The 21,226-nt window shown below is 45.7% G+C and overlaps 1 protein-coding gene across 1 annotated transcript in view; it reads right to left on the bottom strand.

Moving 5' to 3' along the window:
• Positions 1 to 21,226, bottom strand: part of Dglucy (D-glutamate cyclase) — a 38,787-nt gene that overhangs the window by 5,846 nt on the left and 11,715 nt on the right. The window contains exons 5-9 of the mRNA XM_059279387.1: positions 16,470 to 16,730; positions 13,813 to 13,912; positions 10,049 to 10,197; positions 8,507 to 8,626; positions 1,238 to 1,389 (exon numbers count right to left, since the gene is read on the bottom strand). Of these exons, the coding sequence (XP_059135370.1) occupies positions 1,238 to 1,389; positions 8,507 to 8,626; positions 10,049 to 10,197; positions 13,813 to 13,912; positions 16,470 to 16,730 (782 nt within the window). The remainder of the gene's footprint in view (positions 1 to 1,237; positions 1,390 to 8,506; positions 8,627 to 10,048; positions 10,198 to 13,812; positions 13,913 to 16,469; positions 16,731 to 21,226) is intronic.

The following is a 21,226-nucleotide window of genomic DNA, read 5'->3' as shown; positions in this document are numbered from 1 at the left end:
CTTTTCCAAGTTACCCTGATTATGGTGTTTAATCACAGCAACAGAAAAGTAACTAATACATTAGCCAGGACTCCGGCCCCACTTACTGTTTTTCAGATTCACCATGAGACTACCCAATACTTTATCTGTGTCCTCTAAGTCTGGCCCACCAGCTGCTCCTCAGGGTAGGGCAGGTCCCACCCCTTCAAGAAGCACCCACAGAGGAGAGGTTTGGATTTAGAATCAGTATTGGTGAGGAGGATGGCTCCAGGATAGTCACAGGGACTGAGGGCTGAGGGAGGGGCAGCCCATGAGGCTGCCCCGTCACTACTCAGGCTCAGCACTGAGTTCAGGGCTGGCTTGCTTCCCATGCTGCCCCTTGACATACCCAAGTTCACTTAAGATGTTTAAGGGTTGCTGTCCGCCCTTTGTCCTGGTCTATAAGATGAGTCTAGAACTGAAGGTGGGGTTGGGTTTGCCAACTCTGAGGTGCTTAGATAAGCCTACGGTGGGCTCGGAGTTCCTTGCTTGAAAAACACATGTATGGGAATGATTTTGAAAGCTGTTTTGGAGTCTTTCACTGTGGATCCCAGGTCCAGAAGTCCTCCTCTGACACCCATCACACCTGAGTCTACAATCTTCCACCTAGGAGCAATCTCACTCAGCCAGGGAGAAACTGAGCCTTTGTTCACGACTTCCCACCTGGAATGCGTGCCTTCCCCCCCTCCTCATTTGGTAGATTCCTTCCAGTCTACACCCATAGGACCCCTTTCCCACCTAATCTGCCCCCACCCGTAAGCATGTGGGCTACCCAAGATGTTTAAGTACCCTCACTGAGTCATCAGTTCTGTGAAGAGAACAGTAAGAACTCCACCCCCGACTCTGACTGCAACCCAGATGATGGCCTCCACCAGTCAGGCATTCCCTTCTTCCAACAGTGCTGATTGTACCCACTTCACAGACAAAGACTCATCTCTGAGAGGAAAATCAACTCGCTGAAAGTCGAACTAGAAAGGACAGGATCTCTCCAAATGGGTTTTACTTAGGACCCAGGACCAGAAGTAGATCAAAGAGTTGTCTGATTTTGTCTTCCAGCCTGACCCAACAGGGAGATAGTCCCTCAAAGGTAGCTTTGCCTTTGGCTTCATGGGTAGCATGGTGGTTGATGTGGTCATGTGGTTTGGAACACTCAGGCCTACCTAATTCTCATCAAACAAGAAAGCTGCATCTGGGCCAGTGGCCTGCTGCAGTGTGTTACCTTAGTGACAGATGGCAGGGCCTGAGTCCAGCTGTGTTCCCCAGGTACCCTGGAAGGCCCAGTTGCCCTCCTCAGGTAACGCTCATGGACTTCACATGAGTTCAGAATGTATAGTACACAGGCCAGGGCATAGCCTCCCCAGTTAGAAACACCTAGAATGCAAAAGAAAAAAAAATCCATCACAGAACTGTAAAGGGCCTGTGGTCCACTGGCTGCCTCCAAGCCACAGAAGCCATCTCAGAGCGTTGGCACAGACGGCAGGCACTGGGATCACCTGGGGATTTGTTACAAATTCTTGGGCCCCAGCTCAAACCTCCTGAATCAGAATTTCTGCAAGATTGTTAGGGAGCAGGTGAGTTTTAATGAGCCCCATAGGTAAGTTTGATTCAAGCTAAAGTTTGGGGGCTTGAAGCTATTTGGGTTACATACTGCTAATGACCGCTAGAGGAAAAGATATAGGCACTGTACCTAGAAAGCCATTCCAGAATTCCCCACACTGAAGAACGGTCCCAAGGGCTGGTCTCCATCCTTTGGGCTACACAGAAGCCTGTCCCCTGGGGCATATAGTGGACAGCCCATCACAGGAGGTTTTGTCACCCCTTATGTGTTGAAGACCATTCCTAAGTCACCTTTAGACTTCCTTTCCTATTCTGTCAGCCAGGCCCCGGGGCCCATTCCCTAGGCTAGAGATGATTTCATCTACTCTTCTCCAACACCTGCTTGAGTTCTCCATCCTGTCTAAGACTGATGGAGGACTGTTAAACTCTAGGCGCTGCACCATTATCAAGGAAGAGGGGGTGGTAAGACAGCTCAGTGGATGGAAACTAGCTGCCAAGCTCGACGACCTGATTTCAGTCATATACAGTGGACGGAGAGACCTACCTATACAGTGGACGGAGAGAACTGACTCCTGCAAGTTGTCCTCTGACCACACACACACACACACACACACACACACACACACACACAGCGCACTAAATAAACATTTCTCATAAAGGAAGAGGGCCATCAAATTGAAAAGTGTACACATCGTCAGCCTCAGGGGAAGACAGTCAATCAATCAATGAGATGCTTCCAAAGGATTATGGGAACACGGAAGAGAAACCGGTCATTCTGATTGGTTCAGGAAAGAGTCACAGACAACCCCTAGTGAGCACAAAGGGATACAGCCAAACACAGCCAATGAAGACCAGACAATAACTGCCAGATTGTATGTCAATGATTCTAAGATACCTTTTTGTTACATCTGCATAACTGAAATTGGCAAGTGTCTGTGGTCATTGCTGATAGCTGGTCACCGGCTGCTTTATTAGTCCTATACAAAATAGTGGCAACCTGAGTCATCAATGGTACACTCAAGGGAAAAGACTATCTTGCTTTGGTTGAATATTTCAGTCTGCCATCCTGTTATAAATTTCTTGTGTGACTTCGCTCCTGGAGTCCTTAAAACAAGCCTATGAGGCATAGTATCATTATCGCCACGTGAGCAACTTAGAAACAAACACAGAGGGGTAAATGTCACACAGCAAATAATTAGACATACGTTATAACTCAGGCTATTCCCTCCAGAGCCTACATTCCTTTTCTCTTAAGAATTAGTTTTTAAGTTTTAATTGTGTTAAAATTTCCATGACATGAATGTGGGAATAACGAACGGTTCCTTCACTGTCCTCACACCAGCAACAGAGAGGTCATTGTGATCACCGAGGGCATGGGTGTCTTTCTCTGCCAGGAATCTAACAGTCTTGCAGCAGCAGATACCTAACCCAAGTGCGCTCCAATCTGATTCAGTTCTGATGCTATCAACTGTGACTGTGTAAGGTCCTATGGCCTGGCCTGAGGTCTCCATCTCCTAGACTGCCTCTTTCCCTTCTGATGTCAGGGGCTAGCCTGGAGGCTCACCTTAGCCTCTGACTGACTGGCTGTATACCAGGGTTCCTGAAAGCTCTTGTATGATCGAATTAATTTGCTTCAATAGCCACAGGGGAGAACACACTGTTTTATTACAGAGGATGTTAGGAAAGATCCAGATGAAGAGTTATAAGGGCAAGGCACCCAGGAAGGGGCCTGGAGCTCACCCTGGATACTCTGCCCTCCAGGGACAGCATGTGTCTATCTATCTGGAAGCGCTCTGAACTCTGTCTTTTTTGGCTTTGGTGAAGGTCTATGTTAACAGACAGGGTGGCTTGCTTCCTTGGGCTCTTCTTGGACTCTGTGCAACGTCCTTCTTCCTGGGTAGGGAGCAGGATTCCTCTGGATCGAGGCTGGTCTTAGGACCTATCAGACAAGGGCAGATTGGAGAATTTCTGTGTGGCTGTCTAAAAGTGGGAGTAGAGTCTCACTTCAAGGAAGAGAAATTCTAGTTTCTATGGTCTGCCTTGGAGAGCGGGCCATATGAACCTAGATCCATGGATGAAAACAAGCAAATTACCTGTCCATCCATCCATCCATCCATCCATCCATCCATCCATCATCTACCTATCTATTTATCTATCTATCTATCTATCTATCTATCTATCTATCTATCTATCTATCTACCAGTCAGTCATTTGTCTATCTGTATGCCTATCTATCTATCTATCTATCTATCTATCTATCTATCTATCTATCTACCTATCTATCATCTATCTATCTATTTATCTATCTATCTAAAAATATCATGCTAGAATTCACCACCTTAGCCATCTTTAAGAGTATAGTCAGTAGTGTTAAATATATTCTTATCTCTCTTTATCTAGTTATCACGTCTATCTAAAATATCCATGTAGTGTATTTCAGACCAGTAAGGCTCCATAGTAAGACCTTTGGGGGGAAAAGAAAAAGGATATATAGGAATTGTGTTCATCAGCGTAACCATATTTAAAGGTACAATTATATAGCATTAAGTATCTATTGATCCATTCATCCAAAATAACATCATTTGTGAGAGTACAGATGAGCAGTGTTAAGTATATTTTCATGGTACAACTCAGAGCTCATCCTCAACCTCTGTGCAAACGTAGGAAAAAAAAACATATTTGGGAAGCTGTAACAAAGGAAAAGGCAGAATTTAAAATCCTTGTTCACCAGTTTAAAATGACATAGGATGGTTATGCACTGAGGATGAAGCTGACATGTGAGCTAAAACTGCTGACTGTGTCATGGTGGGATGACAGAGCACATTTTTGCCCGTGCCCATCATCACCCTGTACTACCTCCTTTTTAAGAATGCCTTTGGTCTCCCTATGACATCATCTTTTCAATTAACGAAACGTAAAACCCATGCTATATTTAAGCAATGGCCATAGCCATCATACCTGGATCATAGGGTACATGGTGGGGGATGGGAGAGATGAGAGGGGACCATGAAAGGCAGCTAATTTAAGGTCATGTGCTGGAGGCCCCATGTGAGATGAGCACACAGTAAATTTTGAACTCCTAGTCCCTAGCAACCACTGATCTTTTCACTGTCTCCATAATTTTACGTTTTCCAGAACATTGTATATAGCTGGGTTCAGATCACACAGCCCTTTCAAACTGGCTTGCTCCTTTAGTAATATGTTCTTAAAGTTCCTTGTGTCCTTTGTGGTTTGTAGATGGAGGTCAGAGGATCTATACCATATACACGAATGAGTGAAGGGAAAGAAGGAAAGAAAAGAAAAAAAAATGAGTTCACCATTAACATTCATCTCCTCCTACCTCCCGACTGAAGATACAATATGACCGGTGGCCTCACACTCCGGCTGCCAGGCCTTCTGCACCACGATGGCCATATCTGCTCAAGCTGTGAGCCAAAATAAACCTTCCCCCCTTAAATTCCTGTTCTCAGGCATTTTGTCACAGCAGTGAAAAAAACAACTAATACAGTATCCATGAAATAACTCCCAGGAGTATTCATTTATTTTGCATTGAATTTTTGGTCCAGTTGAGAGAACTAACATTCTGACACTGTTGAGTCTTCGCATCCATGAACATGGGATAGCTCTATAATTATTTAGTTCTACTTGCTATCCTCTGTCAAAGTTTTATGCTTCTCCTTATATAAATAGTAATGACATGTTGCTAGCTGTACATTTAGGTATTGCATTTTTTTTTTTTTTTTGAGACAGGGTTTCTCTGTGTAGTTTTGGTGCCTGTCCTGGATCTCACTCTGTAGACTAGGCTGGCCTCGAACTCACAGAGATCCACCTGGCTCTGCCTCCCAAGTGCTGGGATTAAAGCCGTGTGCCACCACCACCCGGCAAGTATTGCATTTTGGGAAGTGCTAATATAAATGGTAACGTATTTTTAATTTCAAATTCCTCTTGCAAACTGTTAGTGTATTGAAAAGTGACGTATCTTGAAAGACTGCTGTAATCTATTAGTTCCAGGAGTTTGCTTTTGTTTATTCTTGTAGATTTTCCATAAGGATGAACATGACATATATAAAGATAATTATTTTCTTTCTTCTCAACCCATATGCTTTTTATCGCTTCTTCTTTTTTTCTTATTGCACTAACTAGGATTTCTAAAAGGATGCTGAAAAGCTGGTGAGAAAGGACAGCCTTACCATACCACTCCTGGTGGGGCTCTTAAAAATACTTTTTCTGTATTTCTTGCCTTATCATGTAATTTTTCTTCTTTAGTTTGCTAATATCTAGGATTATATGATTAATTTTTAATTATTGGATCTTCCTTCTTATTTGAAATAAATCCTAGTTTGTTAGTGATATGTTTCTTTTATATATTGTTGGAGTCTGTTCTTAACATTTGCTGAGTATTTTTGGACTTTTACATTTATTTGTTTATATATGTATGTATGTATGTATGTGTACATGCATGAAGTATATATTTGTGCATGTGTGTGTGTGTGTGTGTGTGCACATATGGGTCTTCAGGCCATCAGACTTGGTGGCAAATGCTATAACTCACTGAGCCATCTCACCAGCCCTGTCACTTTTATATTCATGTTCATGAAAGATATTGAACTATGTATAGTTTTCTTTCCTTAAGGTGGAAGCTAAGATAACTGAAGTCAGTTATTTATTTTCTAATATATGCATTTGGTGGTGGTTTGAATGAGACATCCCCCACAGTCACGAGCATGTGACTACTTGGTCCTCAGTTGGTGGTGCTCTTTGAGGGAGGTGTAGGAGATATGGCCTTGGTGGAGGAAGTACATCTCTGGGAGTGGGCTTTGAGAGGAACAAGCCTGGTCTACTGAGAGTCGGCTCTCTCAGCTTCGTGCTTGTGGATCAAGATGTGAGCGCCCGGTTCTCTGTTCCCACGGCCATGCTGCTTGCTGTCACTCTCCCTGTCATATGAACTCTGACCCTCTGGTACCACAAGCCGAAATGAACAGTTTCTTCTCTACATGGCTCTAGTCATAGCGTTTTATCACAGCAATGGAAAAGGAACTAATACAGATGTCAACTAAATCTGGTTGATTGACAGCGTTGTTGAGTTCAACTGTGTCCTCACAAATGTCATGCCTGCTGTATTTGTCCACTTCTGATACAGGGATGTTAAAATATCCAACTATAATAGTTGAATCGTCTATTTCTGCAGATCTTTTCCCCCTGTATATTTTGTATATCTATTCTCATTCTGGTGTTAGATACATATACACAAAGGATTGTTACATCTTCCTTGTGTATTATGAATGTGCTTTTTTATTCCTGGTAACTTCCTTTGTTCTGAAGTCTGCTCTGTGTTGGTTAGTGTTATATTTAGTTTCTTAATCTCTTTCCTTTTACTCCATAGAACTAGAGCTGGGCATCTCCTTTCCCTCACTGGGAGGTGGCAGTGGGCTGGACCTGGGTATTTCCCTTCTCCTAGGCAAGTATGGCTTTGCTCACACCATAGCAGGCTGTGGTTTCTTTTGAGGCCAGATCTTATTCAGAACGGAGCAAGATGGTGTATTTCTGAACAGTTCCTTCTTCCTAGGTCCACCACAAGCAGAAGATATTTTCCCCTGATATTCACTGAGAACCTAGTTGAGTGCCCAGAAGTAAACCCCCCCCCCCAAATCAAGGTTGTCCCCTATGATCCCCTGGAATTGTTTTTGTTTGTTTGTTTGATTTGGGTTTTGGATTTTTAAGACAAGGTCTTGCTGTATAGGCTTGGCTGGCTTGGAACCCTGGCACTCACTGTCTAGACCGGCTTCAAACACATAGAGACCTGACTACCTCTGCCCCCCAAGTGCTGGGATTAAAGGTGTACACCTGGCTCCCTGGGAGCTGAACTTACAGGTTTGTGCAGTGAGCCTCCAGCAACTCACCAGTAAGTTTTCCATCCTGGGGAGTGTTTGCTCCTTTCCAGGCTGATTCTGACCATGAAGAGGAGAGAGCCTTTTTCAGGTGTCAGTATTTCCAGAAACTTCTGGTGAGGCTAAGGGAAAGCCAAGCTTTGAAACATCTGGACATACAAGAAAGACTGGTCCTGAGGTCCCATGAGGGAGAACAGGGAGCCTGAGGCAGAAGTTGGTAAAAGGAGCTGTGGGAAAGCCTTCCCCTGTTCACCATGTCCTAGGCACTCACTGACCACTGATCAAAGTGGCCCTCCTGTCACTCTCTCATCTGTCACCTGCCCTATTGCCCTCAAACCTCTCATCACTATATCACCTGGTATATATATCCATCTGGGTCACTGTCTTTCAACTCAGGAAAGAAGGTTCTTTGGCACACATCATCTCTGCGGTTGCCCAGAACCCAGAACAATGCCTGGCACACTGTAAATTTGAACTTAATGGCTGAATCCCCACTCAGGGCCCTGCCCTACCCTGGGGCCCTCTAGAGCCCCTTGGAGAGAAGAAAAGCTTCTGCTCTGGTGTGATGGTTATCTTGATTGTCAATTTGACTGGATTGAGAGGTGTCTGGGAGAGTAGTCAACACAGGTGTGTCTACAAGGGCGTTTCCAGAAAAGATTGACATGCTGGGCAGCAACCGAGGGAAGAAGATGGTACCTGAGTGTGAGCAGAACTGTCCAATAGGGTACAAACCCAGGGAGGTCAAAAGTAGTAGTCTGCCAGGCAAACACAAGGTCTCTTGCTCTGTTTCCTGGCCACTATGGAATAGGCAGTCCTTTCACCATGACGGTCCGCCTTGCTACAGGCCCAGGACCAATAAAACCACAGCTGTGTTCTGAACCCTCTGAGACCGTGAGCCCAAATCATCCTTCCTCTTTTGAAGTTGTTTCTTTCAGGTGCTTGTCACAGTGATTAAAAACTGTTTAACACGCCTGGTCAAGCTTCAGGCCAGGTCGCTTACCCTGGCCAGCCAGGCGCTTCTTCGCAGGCACGCAGGTACTCACCAGCAATGATAGCAAAGTCAGCTTCCACATCACAGGCGATGACATCTCCGTTTCTGATGTACTTCTTCACGGCCTCCTTGACCTTGCCCATCCCAAGCTCATTGCCTCCGTCACCCACTCCTGAAGGGAAGAGAAACAGAGTCAGTACACAGGATGAGGGTAAAGGGACCGAGAACAAGACAGCCCCACCCCACATGTCAGTGATTGGCTCTGAATAGTTCTGATAACCAGACGCAGAGTCTTCTTCTGGTCTTCTAGAAACCTCGGTAGTTGGGAGTGGATCTGATTTTGGAGCTCACTGGAGTGGGATCCTGTCTTCTACTAGGGTCCTCACATCCAACCACAGGTGGGATGTCTTCAGTTCTGACATGTCACCAGGTGTACTGGAGACAAGGGTACAATGACACTCAGTGGCTCCCTTTTCTCAGAACAGTTTCTACATTAGTGACAGCCTAATTGAATGACAAAAACAATCCAACCACCTGCAAGTGTAAGGGAATGTTAGATGCCAGGGAGGGCCAGGACACATGCGGTGGGGGAAAGGATGCCCTGGCAGCTTCCCAGGCTCTGCCAGCTAATTGCTCCTTTGGACTCTTTCCTTGTGCTGGGTGACACCTCCCTGCAGGCGGTGGGTCTTTTACCTGCCCAGCCCAGAGTGACAGGAAGTGAGAAATCAACCAAGCTGACCACACTGCGTGTGCCCCACCCACAGCCTCTTCTGGGAAAATCTGGGGATTTGCAGAAACTTTCTAGTCAACCCAGAAGGTTTTCATTGACTCCTTAAAACCTCAAAAGTCAGAGGGGACTAATGGGTCTGGGAAACACTTGGAGGCTTGGAGAGTAACAGGCACAGAAGGACAGACAGACTTTAATGACTCCCAGGGAGAAGGAGAGCTGGTGTCCTTGGGGGACTGCTCAGTCACAACAGTGAGGTGATTCTTTAACAGTAGGGACTAGGGGGGTGGGGCAGGGATGGGGCTGCACTTTGCTCAAAATCTTGCTGGCAATGCTAATTAGCTAGGCCATTTCAACCTCACTGGGCCTTATTTCCCCATTTACTTCTTTCCTATCACACAGGGGTTTTTGAGCAGGATAGACAATGTAATGGTTATGGAAGTTCTTGGAAAAGTATAAAGTTCAGTACCAAAACAAATTATCACAGTATATTATTATTAATAATAATTTACCCATCTCATATTTAATACACTTAAAAAGTGAAGCGTTTCTTCAGATGACACACGACAGAGTCCAGCCTGTATGATCAAAACGATACGCCATGTCTCGATTTCATTCTTGTTAATATTTCATGATGAGTTTAATTACTTCTGAATTGAGCAAATGGAGTATGTTCTGTGTGTGTCACTTCCCTTTCTCCTCAGGGAATGTTGCATTTCTTAATAATGGTGTCATTAGTGTCTAGACTGGCTGAAATAAACAAAGCCCAGTTTGAGCATGTAACCCTTTCCTGGCCTGTGCGCAATGGTTAATAAAAGATGCTTAGCACTAACGTGTTCATGTTGAATTCTTAGCGGCCCCACTTACCAGTTGATGAGATTCCAGGAATCTTTTGTGCGGCAAGAAAAAGGTCATCAATGGGGTCAACTAAGTGCTTGATGTTCATCTTCCTTGCGTTGTAGTAATTGCCGTCAGCAGCCCTTCCTGCACGCTCGATGGCCACCAGATGGTCAAATCTGCCCGGAAGCAATGGTGGTAAGTCTTCACGGGGAAAATGGCAGCTTCGTTGGCTCTAACCTGTGTGTCTGTGTGAACGACCCTTGGTTTCTTAACTTGACTCCTTTAATCCTATGAGCCTGACTGAGGCCTGCTTTGTGCTGGGTGTGTGTGTAGGGGTGTGTGTGTGGGGGGGTGAGTATGGGGGGTGGGCATCACAGGGAACTAACTCACTACATTGTTGGTGGTGGGGAGACACAGCCCAGCTCTGCTGCCAGAAGCCTGAGGTGTTCCCGGGACCTCCACACAGGTAAAGCTGGGTCCTTCACTACACTGACTGTATCACAAAAAGAATTTCAGAAGTCAGAAAGAGGCCAAGTGTGGTGTGTGTGTGTGTATGTGTCTATTCGGGGACAGGAGACAGTACATGCTTCAGATTTAACTAGGAGCATTTACTCTCCCTCTCCTCCTCACCTCTCTCTCATATACATGCGTGCGTGCGTGTGCGCGTGCATGTGCACGTGCGTGTGGGTGCACACACACACACACACACACCACATGCAGACCACACACCACACACACACATCCCACATGCAGACCACACACACACACACACACACACACACACACACACACGCAGACCACATGCATACACACACACACCACACCACATGCAGAACACACACACACACACACGCAGAACACACACACACACACACATGCAGACCACATGCATACACACATACACACGAAAAGGACAGTACATATCCCAGGCATGGATGTAGGTTTCTCAAGAGGGATAACAGGATTCAGGTGTTTTTAGTGGTGATATATATGATATATATGATTTTGTGGCCAAATGATAGAGCTCAAAGAGTATAATCTATAGCAAGGCCGTAGGATTAGCAAAGTTTAAAAGTTAAGTCAAAGATGTGAGTTGGTTTACTTATTTTTTTAAAAATTCCTTTGGTAAGTGAAAACTGTAAGATGGTTTTGTAAGATATACTGCTTGGATGAACTGAAGGGTTGAGGGGATTGCTAATATAGACTCAAGTTCACAAACATCTTGGCCCTGAGTAAGCATAGCCTTTTGTTTGGTTTGTTTTTGTTTTTCTTCCTTGAGCCAAGGTCTCATGTAGCCTAGGGTGGCCTCTAACTTGCTATGCAGCTAAGGATGACTTTGTAGTTTCATTACTGTTTTTTTTTAAATTTATTACTACCATGATTGTGTATGGATGAAGTGTGGATGCACACGTGCCACAGCAAATGGTGTGGAGGTGGGAACACAGCTTCCTTCCACCTTATGGGGATTTTAGAGGTCAAACTCAGGTCATCAGGCTTGGTTGCAAACACCCGTACCAGTTGAGCCATCTTGCAGGCCCCTGAGCTGTTACAAATTACTTATTTATTATTATCAATGTGTATCTGTGTCCACACATATGTGTGTGTTTGTGTGTGTGTGTGTGTGTGTGTGTGTGTGTGTGTGTGTGTGTGTGTGAATAGGCGGTTGTGGACTGCCTCATGTGGGTCCTGGGAACCAACTTTGGATCCTTTGCAAGAGCAGCGAATGCTCTTAACCACTGAGCCATCCCTTCAGCCCCAGTGTGAGCCATTTGGGCTCTGTCACTTGTTTTCAGTTTCTCTCTGGGAGACTCTGGAATGAGGGCTGCTTTCCTTTCCCATGCCCCTTAATTTTCTCCATCTTTCTATCCTACCCCAACAACCTTTCTAACAAACAGACATTTGGATCTCCTTCAGGTTAACAGTGTCAGAAGCTGAAAGGTCGGGAGGCCGATGGTCAGGGTAACTGGGGGTCCTGAGAGACACTAATACTCTATCCAATGCCCCGTAACCAGCAGGGTCCAGTTGGAGAGGAACTAAGTGTTGGCTACTATGGACCCATTTTACACCTTTTCACTTCTCATTCACACCGCAGACATTGAACAACTAGGAATGAATTTAAAGGAGGGAAAAAAATGAATGGAACATGACATGAACTCCTTAGGAGACAAAGAGATAGATTAATAAGGGCATAAATGACATGGTGGTCAAGTGGTTGTGGAGTCCTTTCATGTAGGTCACACTCTGGGTCTTCCTGTCACTGGCCTTGGGTGAGTTGTTTGGTCTTTCTAACCACACATCACCTTTTCCATCTGCAACACATCATGCATCTGCAGGATATCACACTTATGCAGGACATCACACATCTGTAGGACATCACACATCTGCAGGATATCACACATCTGCAGGGCATCACACATCTGTAGGACATCATGCATCTACAGGTACATCTACAGCATTGATGGGGTTAAAGAAGGTGCCTGTCATGGAACCTGAAGCTACTTAGAGCTTAGAAAGTGTCAGCTGGGCTTGCTGTTGCTGTTTTTATTATCAGGAATGTTTTAATCTTATTTCACTTTTATTTTTGTGTATGTGTGTGTATGCCTGCTTGTCTGTATATGAACCATGTGTGTGCAGTGCCTGTGGAGGCCAGGAGAGGGTGTCAGATCCCCTGGGACTTGATTTACAGGTAGTTGTGAGCTAGCCAGTGTGGGTGGTGGGAGCTGAACCCAGGTCCTGTGCAAGAGCAGCAAGTTCTCTTAACTGCAGAGCCTTCTCTACAGCCCTGTTAGCAGAAATGCTGTTTTGACAATCCAAAGTGAGAACACAAAACTGGCACTTTCACATCTCTAAAAGACCCACAGTGGATTTCTTCAAAATCTCAACTCCATGATGGACTAGCATGGGCATTCTTCAAAATGTTAAAAACAGACTTCTCATATGATGCAGAAATTCAGCTTCTGGGTACACACTGGAAAGAACTAAAAACAGGGACATAAAGAAATGCTTATGTGCCCTTGTTCTGAGCATCACTATTCAGAATAGGTGACATGGGGGGGGGGGGTTGTAGTAGAACAAAACGGAAGAGAAAGTGCCAGAGTACATTGCACATAGAGCCCATCTGAGTCCTGTAACACTGAGAGTCAACACTGGTTTTTAAATGTCTATCTCAGTTATACACATGTACTGATATGCAAAATGTGTTGTTGTGGGTTGTTTAAAAAGTACGCAAAGTACTGTACAAGTTATAAAATCTGAAACGTACCACAAAAGGGGGTTTTCAAAATGACCACAAGACACAGTAACACACACACATACACACACACACACACACACACACACACACACACACACACACACACACACAGGCTGGGGTGGGGTGTGGATAAGGAAAGCAGAGGGAGGCGGGGAGGAAGTATTTTAAGAGGGCAGTTTCCATCACTCTACAATGCTATTTCTGTTTTGTTTCCTGAAAGTGTTGGCTACCTCCAGTTGAAAAGTTTGACTACTGTCATGACCCCATTGTTGAGAGACTGCTAACTCACTTTCTTATTTTGTCATATATGAGTGCTATCTCTCCCTGCTGGCATGGATATATTTCCAGACATGGTCTATGGAGGCCTAAGTAGACCCTGATATCCCCAGCCTCATGGCTAATACAGAACTCTGGATTCCTGGGCTGATGGCTTTCTTTTCTTCCATAGGATGAGTTGTATGGAAACCTTGTCAGCAAGGTTACAAGGATGTGGTCTTCCCCAACCCCATGCACTCAATCTGGGGTACCATATACATACCTCAGAGACTTGGGGTCCCCATCTTTGCACAAAAATGCCCGAGCATCTTCCATTGATCCACCCTGGTAAGTTAGTGTGGGGACTGGTGTCTTCAGAACACCTTGAGAATAAAGACAAAGGGCAGCCACATCAGTGCTAGGGTTGCACCACGCTTGTGGAAAGCATCTTCGGACAGTAGTGTAACCATTATTGAGAGGTGTCCTTCCTAGAACACTTTGTTAGGATTAGAGGTTGGTAAGTTTACTTTTAGTCCCGACTACACTCCAGAGTTGGCAAGGGATGGAGGGTTAAAATGGACCAGTATAGACCTGGGGTATGTGATGTGTAAGATGCCCCATGAGACCATGTCAATGGAAGATCAATTCTGGCCCACTGCCAGCAAGAGTGTCGTGTACTCGTTTAGATGCCCACAGGACAGTGTGCCATGCTCTTTACATGTATGCTCTCATTTAATTTTCATAATCCTATTCTATAAAGTGATTATTATTTCCAGTTTAGAGAAGAGGAAAACCGATGCTCGGAGACACTAAGGAAGTTGGTCAGGGTCAGATAGAGTATATATGTTGGTATCACAACTCCAGGTCTGTCTTAGTTTAATTTCTGTTACTGGGATAAAACACCCACCAAAGGTGAGGAAAGGGTTAGTTCAGTTGACAATGCTAGTCCACAGGCCAGCTTGATCTAGATAAGTCCTCAATTGAGACTCCTTTGTCAGGTGACTCTAGGTTGTGGCAAAGTGACATTAAAACCAGCCATTAAGTTCCTACCCCCAGATCTTACCAGTTCCCTCTGCATTTGAGCATTCCTTCAGGGGAGACCAATAACAGCTGAAGTAGAGTCCAGAGACTCAGGTTAGGTTCTTGTATGGCAGTGGTTTACAAACTGAAACTGATTCTTCAAACAATGTTTTATGATTACACAAATAATACACATTATTGTAGGTTATGTGGAAAATATATACATATCCCCCAAATGAAATTCATTTGGTTTTCATGAATCTATCCCCTTGGGGAAGGATCCTGGCTTATTCACGGACCCAGGGCAAATCGTCAAGCAGAAGGAGGATGGCCAACAGAGTACCCTGTACAGTGCCCCTGGACCCAGGACTGAGAGGCATGTGACTCTGGCTAGGCCACATGAACTCCTTGAGCACCTCCTCTGTGAAGTAACGGCCACCTGCTCACTTTGCTGGGGTGGCACTATGATGGCCTTGTTACCTGTCAATTACCTGGCTGGGATCTGATGCAAAGTGGATCTAAGTAAAGGCACTCCTCGCTTCCCTGGCCGCACTGGGGCCAGATTCTAGTCAGGGGAGTGGGCACCAGGGAGCCCGGGCAGGCACCTGAGCCACATGTCTGAGAAAGAACACACAAGACCTCTGTTGAGGTGGATCGGGAGACACTGTTCCCTCCTGTGAGCTTCGGAGCACAAACCTTGCTGGGTTCGCGTCCACGAGAGCGGAGAAAGGACTATGCCTCCCCCCTACCCCCAGGTCATTTCCTAGGCCTCAGCAAAAAGACTAAAGTAGTTTCACAAACAGGTCCAGTTGCTTCATCCAAATATAACAAAAGTTCTGCAGAATCCAATAAAGCAATGACGCAATGATGCCCTCCATGGCATGGTGCAGGCCAGACAGTTCCGAGTCCCTGAGAGCATCCAGATGAGATCTCAGGAGAGGAACAAGACACAACTCCCTCTCCCTCTCTCTCTCCCTCCCTCCCTCTCTCTCTCTCTCCCTCCCTCCCTCTCTCTCTCTCTCCCTCTCTCTCTCTCTCTCTCTCTCTCTCTCTCTCTCTCTCTCTCTCTCTGGAGAATAAATGCTAAACCCAGCCCTGGTGAGTGTCACATGGCACCTGCTGTTGGCCCTGGAGCAGAGTTGACATGGTTGCCTGTCCCTCGGTTTCCTGTTCTGATCCGTCTAGGATTCCTTAATGTCTCCTTTCTTCTTGTCCTCTGGATGAGAGGCCACAGGGTGCAACCCTGGCTCCTTTGTCCCTGCTTATCCCCCCAGTGGTCTCCCTGAGAGCTTCCACTGTAGAATTCACCATTGTAACTGGGCTCCACTTCCTTCTTCATAGACCAGACACCTGCCTCTACTCATAACAGTCCAGTTGCCCTGCAGCCAAGACCTGAGATGGGGTGCAGGTGGTTGCTTGGGAGACGGTGCCAAGAAGCTGAGGGAAGGCACAGGGGGTGTGAGGAGGGGGGTGTGAGTTTTCAGGATCACTGTTTTTAAAATTGGCATCTCCTGTTCACTAAGATATGTGTATCTCCAAGGAGGCAGGGGACTTAGCCTCTAGATCCTGTCCCTAATAGGCTGAGGGTGTCATGGGGGCAATTACCCCCGCTGTCCTAGGTGGCATGGGTTCACATAGCTTTGATCCTTCAGGGCACTGACGGGTGGTGGGAACTGGTCACTGTGTGGACAACAGTGATTGGTTTGATCCAGGACTTCCAGGAACCTCAGTGTCTCACTCTATAAAATGAGACCCCTGTTGCTCATATCAAAGCTGTTCTGAGCTTCAAGATAAAACAGCCTGTCACAAGGACACATCCTGTGGCTGGGTACATGGCTGAAGGTCCAAACATTGATTTCCTCAGGCCTCTGCCGATAAAGACCTGCTCACGGAAGTGGCTTGAGCCCACGTCCTACTCACCTTCCTTAACGGCATCTTCAACAAGCCTTGTGTGCAAGTTCAAGGCTCTCTGGTCTACCACCAGGGAGGTCTCCTTCCCCAGAGCCTGCAGGAAGGCAGCTAAAGCAATGGCTCCTGGCGGGCCATCTGTCTCCTCTGGGGGCTCATGATTGAAATGCGTGGGGAATCCAGTGGTGACTAGTACTGAGCGGGCATGGGACAGTGACAGAGCGGCCTGCAGCAGCTCATCCTTACGTAGCAGGTGCCCGATCCCTCGGTTACCTGAAATCAAAAAATAAAGCAAAATAGCTAGATGATTGTGTTTAAGGTAGAAACACTGATAGTTTGGGCTGGTTTTGGTTCAGAAGTAGTCATATGGAGGGCTATGGCAGACTGAACTGTTTATAGGGATGCATTCCCATCTCTGGTCTTTCTGCCTCCCACCTCTCTCTTAGCTAGGGTGGTCAGAAGACTGACTCAGTCTCACGGAGCTCGAGGAGACAGTGGTGCCCTGCTGAGCCTGGCTCTGTACTTCCCATGTGTTTCTCCAAGCACACCTGCCCTCTTCTTGTCTGAAATGTTGATCGCTACAGCATGATATGATGGCAGAGTTTCCGGGCCCCCAAGAGGCTGAGTAGAGCAGTGACCCTCTCCACTGATCCAGAACTCTCTGAAGACCTGCTGTGTGCTGTTACATGGAGGCAGCACAACCTTCTACAGCATTTGAACGTAGCCTGTTGAGGCTCATTTGTTTTTATTTTATTTTATTTTTTTTGGGGGGGGGTTTCGAGACAGGGTTTCTCTGTGTAGCTTTGCGCCTTTCCTGGGACTCACTTGGTAGCCCAGGCTGGCCTCGAAATCACAGAGATCCGCCTGCCTCTGCCTCCCGAGTGCTGGGATTAAAGGCCTGCGCCACCACCGCCCGGCTGAGGCTCATTTGTTAGACTAGTTTAGCAAAACGTAACAAACAGAAGAATGTATAAAGAGGACAGGAAATGGTATGCATTCATTGAGGGGTTTCCCCACGAGCCCAAGACAAGGTCTGCGGTACTATTATTCCAGGAGACCGTAATTCCAGAAAACACAGCAGAAGATGAGACCCAGAAAACCACGAAAGGATTGAGAGTGAGCCAGTTAACCCTAAGGCAACTGGAACTCTGTGTTGCTTGAGAGCCACTAAGAAGCCTTGGAGGATGCACCCTAGACCTGCCCTATCAGAGGACCAGAGGCTACCCACTTGTTCACAGGCTTCTGTCCCCTGTTGGGGGGAACTTCATTGCACTCATTGGACTGTGCCTCCTATAATAGAGAGAGAGGTAGACTGTCCTCTAGTGGAGGAGTCAAGCAAATGGGGAGCCACCCATCGCCCCTGTAGAGGAGCTCAGTCTAAGGCAACAAAGATGAGGGCAGCAGCTAGTGCTAAGGTTGGCCAGCCAGGCCCAGCTGAGCCACACCACTTCCTGACTCTTGTCCCTACTGGCATGCCTCTGTCCACCATCATGTCTCTTCCCTACGAGTGCCATACGGAGGCAGAGTGTGACTCAGCATGTCCACCCGAGCTGAGCTGCCTCAGAGCAGGCCAAAGGGATGGGAAGGGGCATCAGCTTGCAGTTGAGGTTCACAGAGAGAATTAAGGATGCTGGGTTTGCATCCCCACTATGGAGGCACCACTCCAGACTGAGTCAGGAACAGTTCCAATGCAGGACCTGGCACATGATAGCTGTGTGTCCTTCGTCCTCTATCTGGGTTTTCCTACATGAAAAACGAGGCAGGCAGCGAGATGGGGGAACTCTGGGGAAAGAGACTCTCAACCACTGGTTGTTGGAGTGGGAACTAGAAGTTGGGGCCTGGGAGATGATTTTTTTTCTTAGACTTTTTACAATTCTCTCATCTGGCCTCTGGCATCCCTAATAAAGTAGTCACAGGTATGTGTAAAATTAAACTGTGGTATTGTTTATGGTATCCAATAATGGATTATTAGTCAAATGGTGGCATACTCACACAATGAAATTTTAGCCAATCAAAGGAATGTCGTGAACTGGATGTGGTGGCTCTTTCCTGTGATCCCAACTCTCCTCCTGGGAGACTGAGGCAGGTGGATTGCAGAGAGTTCAAAGCTAGCCTGGGCTACAAAGTGAGACTCTGTCTCAAACAAACAGACAGACAGACAGACAGACAGACAGTATGTAGATGTTGTAGAGATCATTTCATGATACAGAAAGTTAATTAAAAAGTCCTAAAATAGTATCATGGTGGGATTCCATTACATATATTCCTGTATGCAAAGATCTGAGACCAAAGAAAAGGACTTTAATGGCAAATACAAGCCTATTAATAATTTATTGATTGTGATGGATTCTGGTATTTAAAAAGCGTGTGGGTAGGTGTGTGTGTTTGTATGTGTTCTTGTGCATGTGTGCTTGTCTACATGTGCATATGGAGGCCTGAGATTGATGCCATGTGTCTTCTTTGATTGCTTACTCCATTTCCTTTCTTTTCTTTCTTTCTTTCTTTCTCTTTCTTCTTTCTTTTTTTTTTCTTTCTTTCTCTTTCTTCTTTCTTTTCTTTCTTTCTTTCTTTCTTTCTTTCTTTCTTTCTTTCTTTCTTTCTTTCTTTCTTTCTTTCTTTCTCTTCCTTCCTTCCTTCCTTCCTTCCTATCTTTCTTTCTTTCTTTCTTTCTTTCTTTCTTTCTTTCTTTCTTTCGGCAGGGTCTCTCACTGATGTGGCTAGGCTGACTGGCCAGGGCCTCAAGGATCTACCTGTCTGCCTCCTTACTTTTGGGATTCCAAGCCCACACTGATGTCCCTGCTTCCTACACGTGTGCTTGGGACTGAAGCCAGCTCCCCCCTCTGCTGACACAGCATGCCTTAACCAACTGAGCCATCTCCTCGGGCTCCAGGACTCTGGTCATTTTTATTGATTCTTCACGTCCATACACTTTCCTTCTATAACTTAATTTTATTAATTAATTAGATTCATTTTTGAGACTGGGTCAAACCCCGGTCTTAGATTAATGGTCCTCCTGCCTCAGCCTCCTAAACACAGGGGTGAGAGGCATTCACCACCATCATGGCTGTTTTCAAGTGTCTTCTGATGTTCCTACAATAACATTGTTGACAAGATAGAGAAGAATAACAGCATTTTATAAAACAAAATTGGGCATAACATGTTTATTGGAGTGTGAGGAGTACTAAAGAGAAAGAGGAGAGAGTTTGGGCAACTGAAAGCTGTGTGTGTATGATGATTTTACTACCCGTGCAAAAACCATTACTATAAATCTTGCACCCTCCATATCCTCCGGACACCTCAAATGCAAGTCAATGTCCTCTTTAAAATGACTGAGTGGCTCTATTAATAAGCTCAGTGAGTAATGCCCAGCACAAAGTACACCGTCATTAATCTTACATCTGCTTATTTGAGTGGGAATCAAAATCATCTATTGTTCTTGCAGATTAAAGATGGTTTTTCACAGATGAAATCAGCACATCAGACAGTCATAAATCTGCCTCCTCTGGGACTCACGCTTCAAGCCTCAAACCCCAGTCTGCAGGAGGGCCTATGGGAGGCGTTGCAGCTGACCTTTCTGCTCACCCATACTAGGCAATGGGTGAACCGAGGGGGCAGTAAATCTACTGTCAACTCCTTCATTTAAACTCAGAGCTAATCTCAGAGTTAATAATTCATCTTTCCTCATGACGCCGTGTTAAGTAGGGACGCCACCAGCTTGGGTAAGACTGTCTGGAAGGGAGAAATTATTATGGAAAAAAATTGAAATATCTACCCAGGACAGTGTGGGAGTACTCTTTAAAAAAAAACAAAACTACATGTATTTACTTGTGACTCTGTGTGTGTGTGTCTGTGTGTGCACACACATGCATGTGCCTATGTGTGTGCTGTAGCATGCATGTGGAGGTCAGAGGACAACTTTTGGGAGTTGATTCTTTCCTACTACATGGGGCCTGGGGGTGAAATTCAAGTCATTAGCTTGCTAGCAAGTGTCTTTAGCCACTGAGCCATCTCACTAACCCTGGAACACTCTTTTTAATTGCCCAGGCAAGAATACATAGGACTCTATATGCACCTGCCATGAGCATGTCCTTAGAGGTGTTTCTGTGGTAGGCATATGTGATGAATTTACTATGTATTTATATGTAAATATCAGTCTCTCCAAATTAAAAACGAAGCAAAAAACAAACAACAACAACAACAACAAAAAACACCAAAAAACCCGTGCTGGATAGTTTATCAGGAAACTTGACAATTATCATTATTCCAGCCCTAGGGGACAGAAGCAGCCATCTCTAAAGTGTGCTACTTTGAGTCCTCAGGCTGGCCAGCAGGGGTCGTCAGACTCCCAGGGGTTTGTTTCACAGCACCGTGGGGAGGGTCATTGCTCTCTTTACACACTCTTCAGAGGTAGCTCTGTGGTTCCTGAGAGTCTGACCCAGGGAGTCTCCTCTGAAGGCTAGCCTAACCCCTCTGTGCTCCCTGGGTCCACTCTTACTGATCCCCACATGTGTTGGAAAATGGGAATCAGTAGGACTTTGGGAAAGACCATGTAAGTCCCAGACATCGCCAGATATTGGAGGTGTGGCTACCCTCCAGATCTAAGAGCATTATTCATGAGAAGATACAGGAGGAATGGAATATTCTAAGGAATGCTAGAGAACTTTTTAACTGCACGGGTGAGAAATGACACACCATTTGTTTAAAGATTCTAATTTATACAGCATGTATAAACCATGGCCAACACAGTCAGTGGACAAGGGTTCAATATC

This window comes from Peromyscus eremicus, chromosome 14 (genome assembly GCF_949786415.1).
Source record: "Peromyscus eremicus chromosome 14, PerEre_H2_v1, whole genome shotgun sequence".
In the NCBI taxonomy this organism is placed as follows: domain Eukaryota; kingdom Metazoa; phylum Chordata; class Mammalia; order Rodentia; family Cricetidae; genus Peromyscus; species Peromyscus eremicus.
The sequence above is the reverse complement of the archived record's forward strand: the minus strand, read 5'-3'. Positions and strand labels throughout refer to the sequence as shown.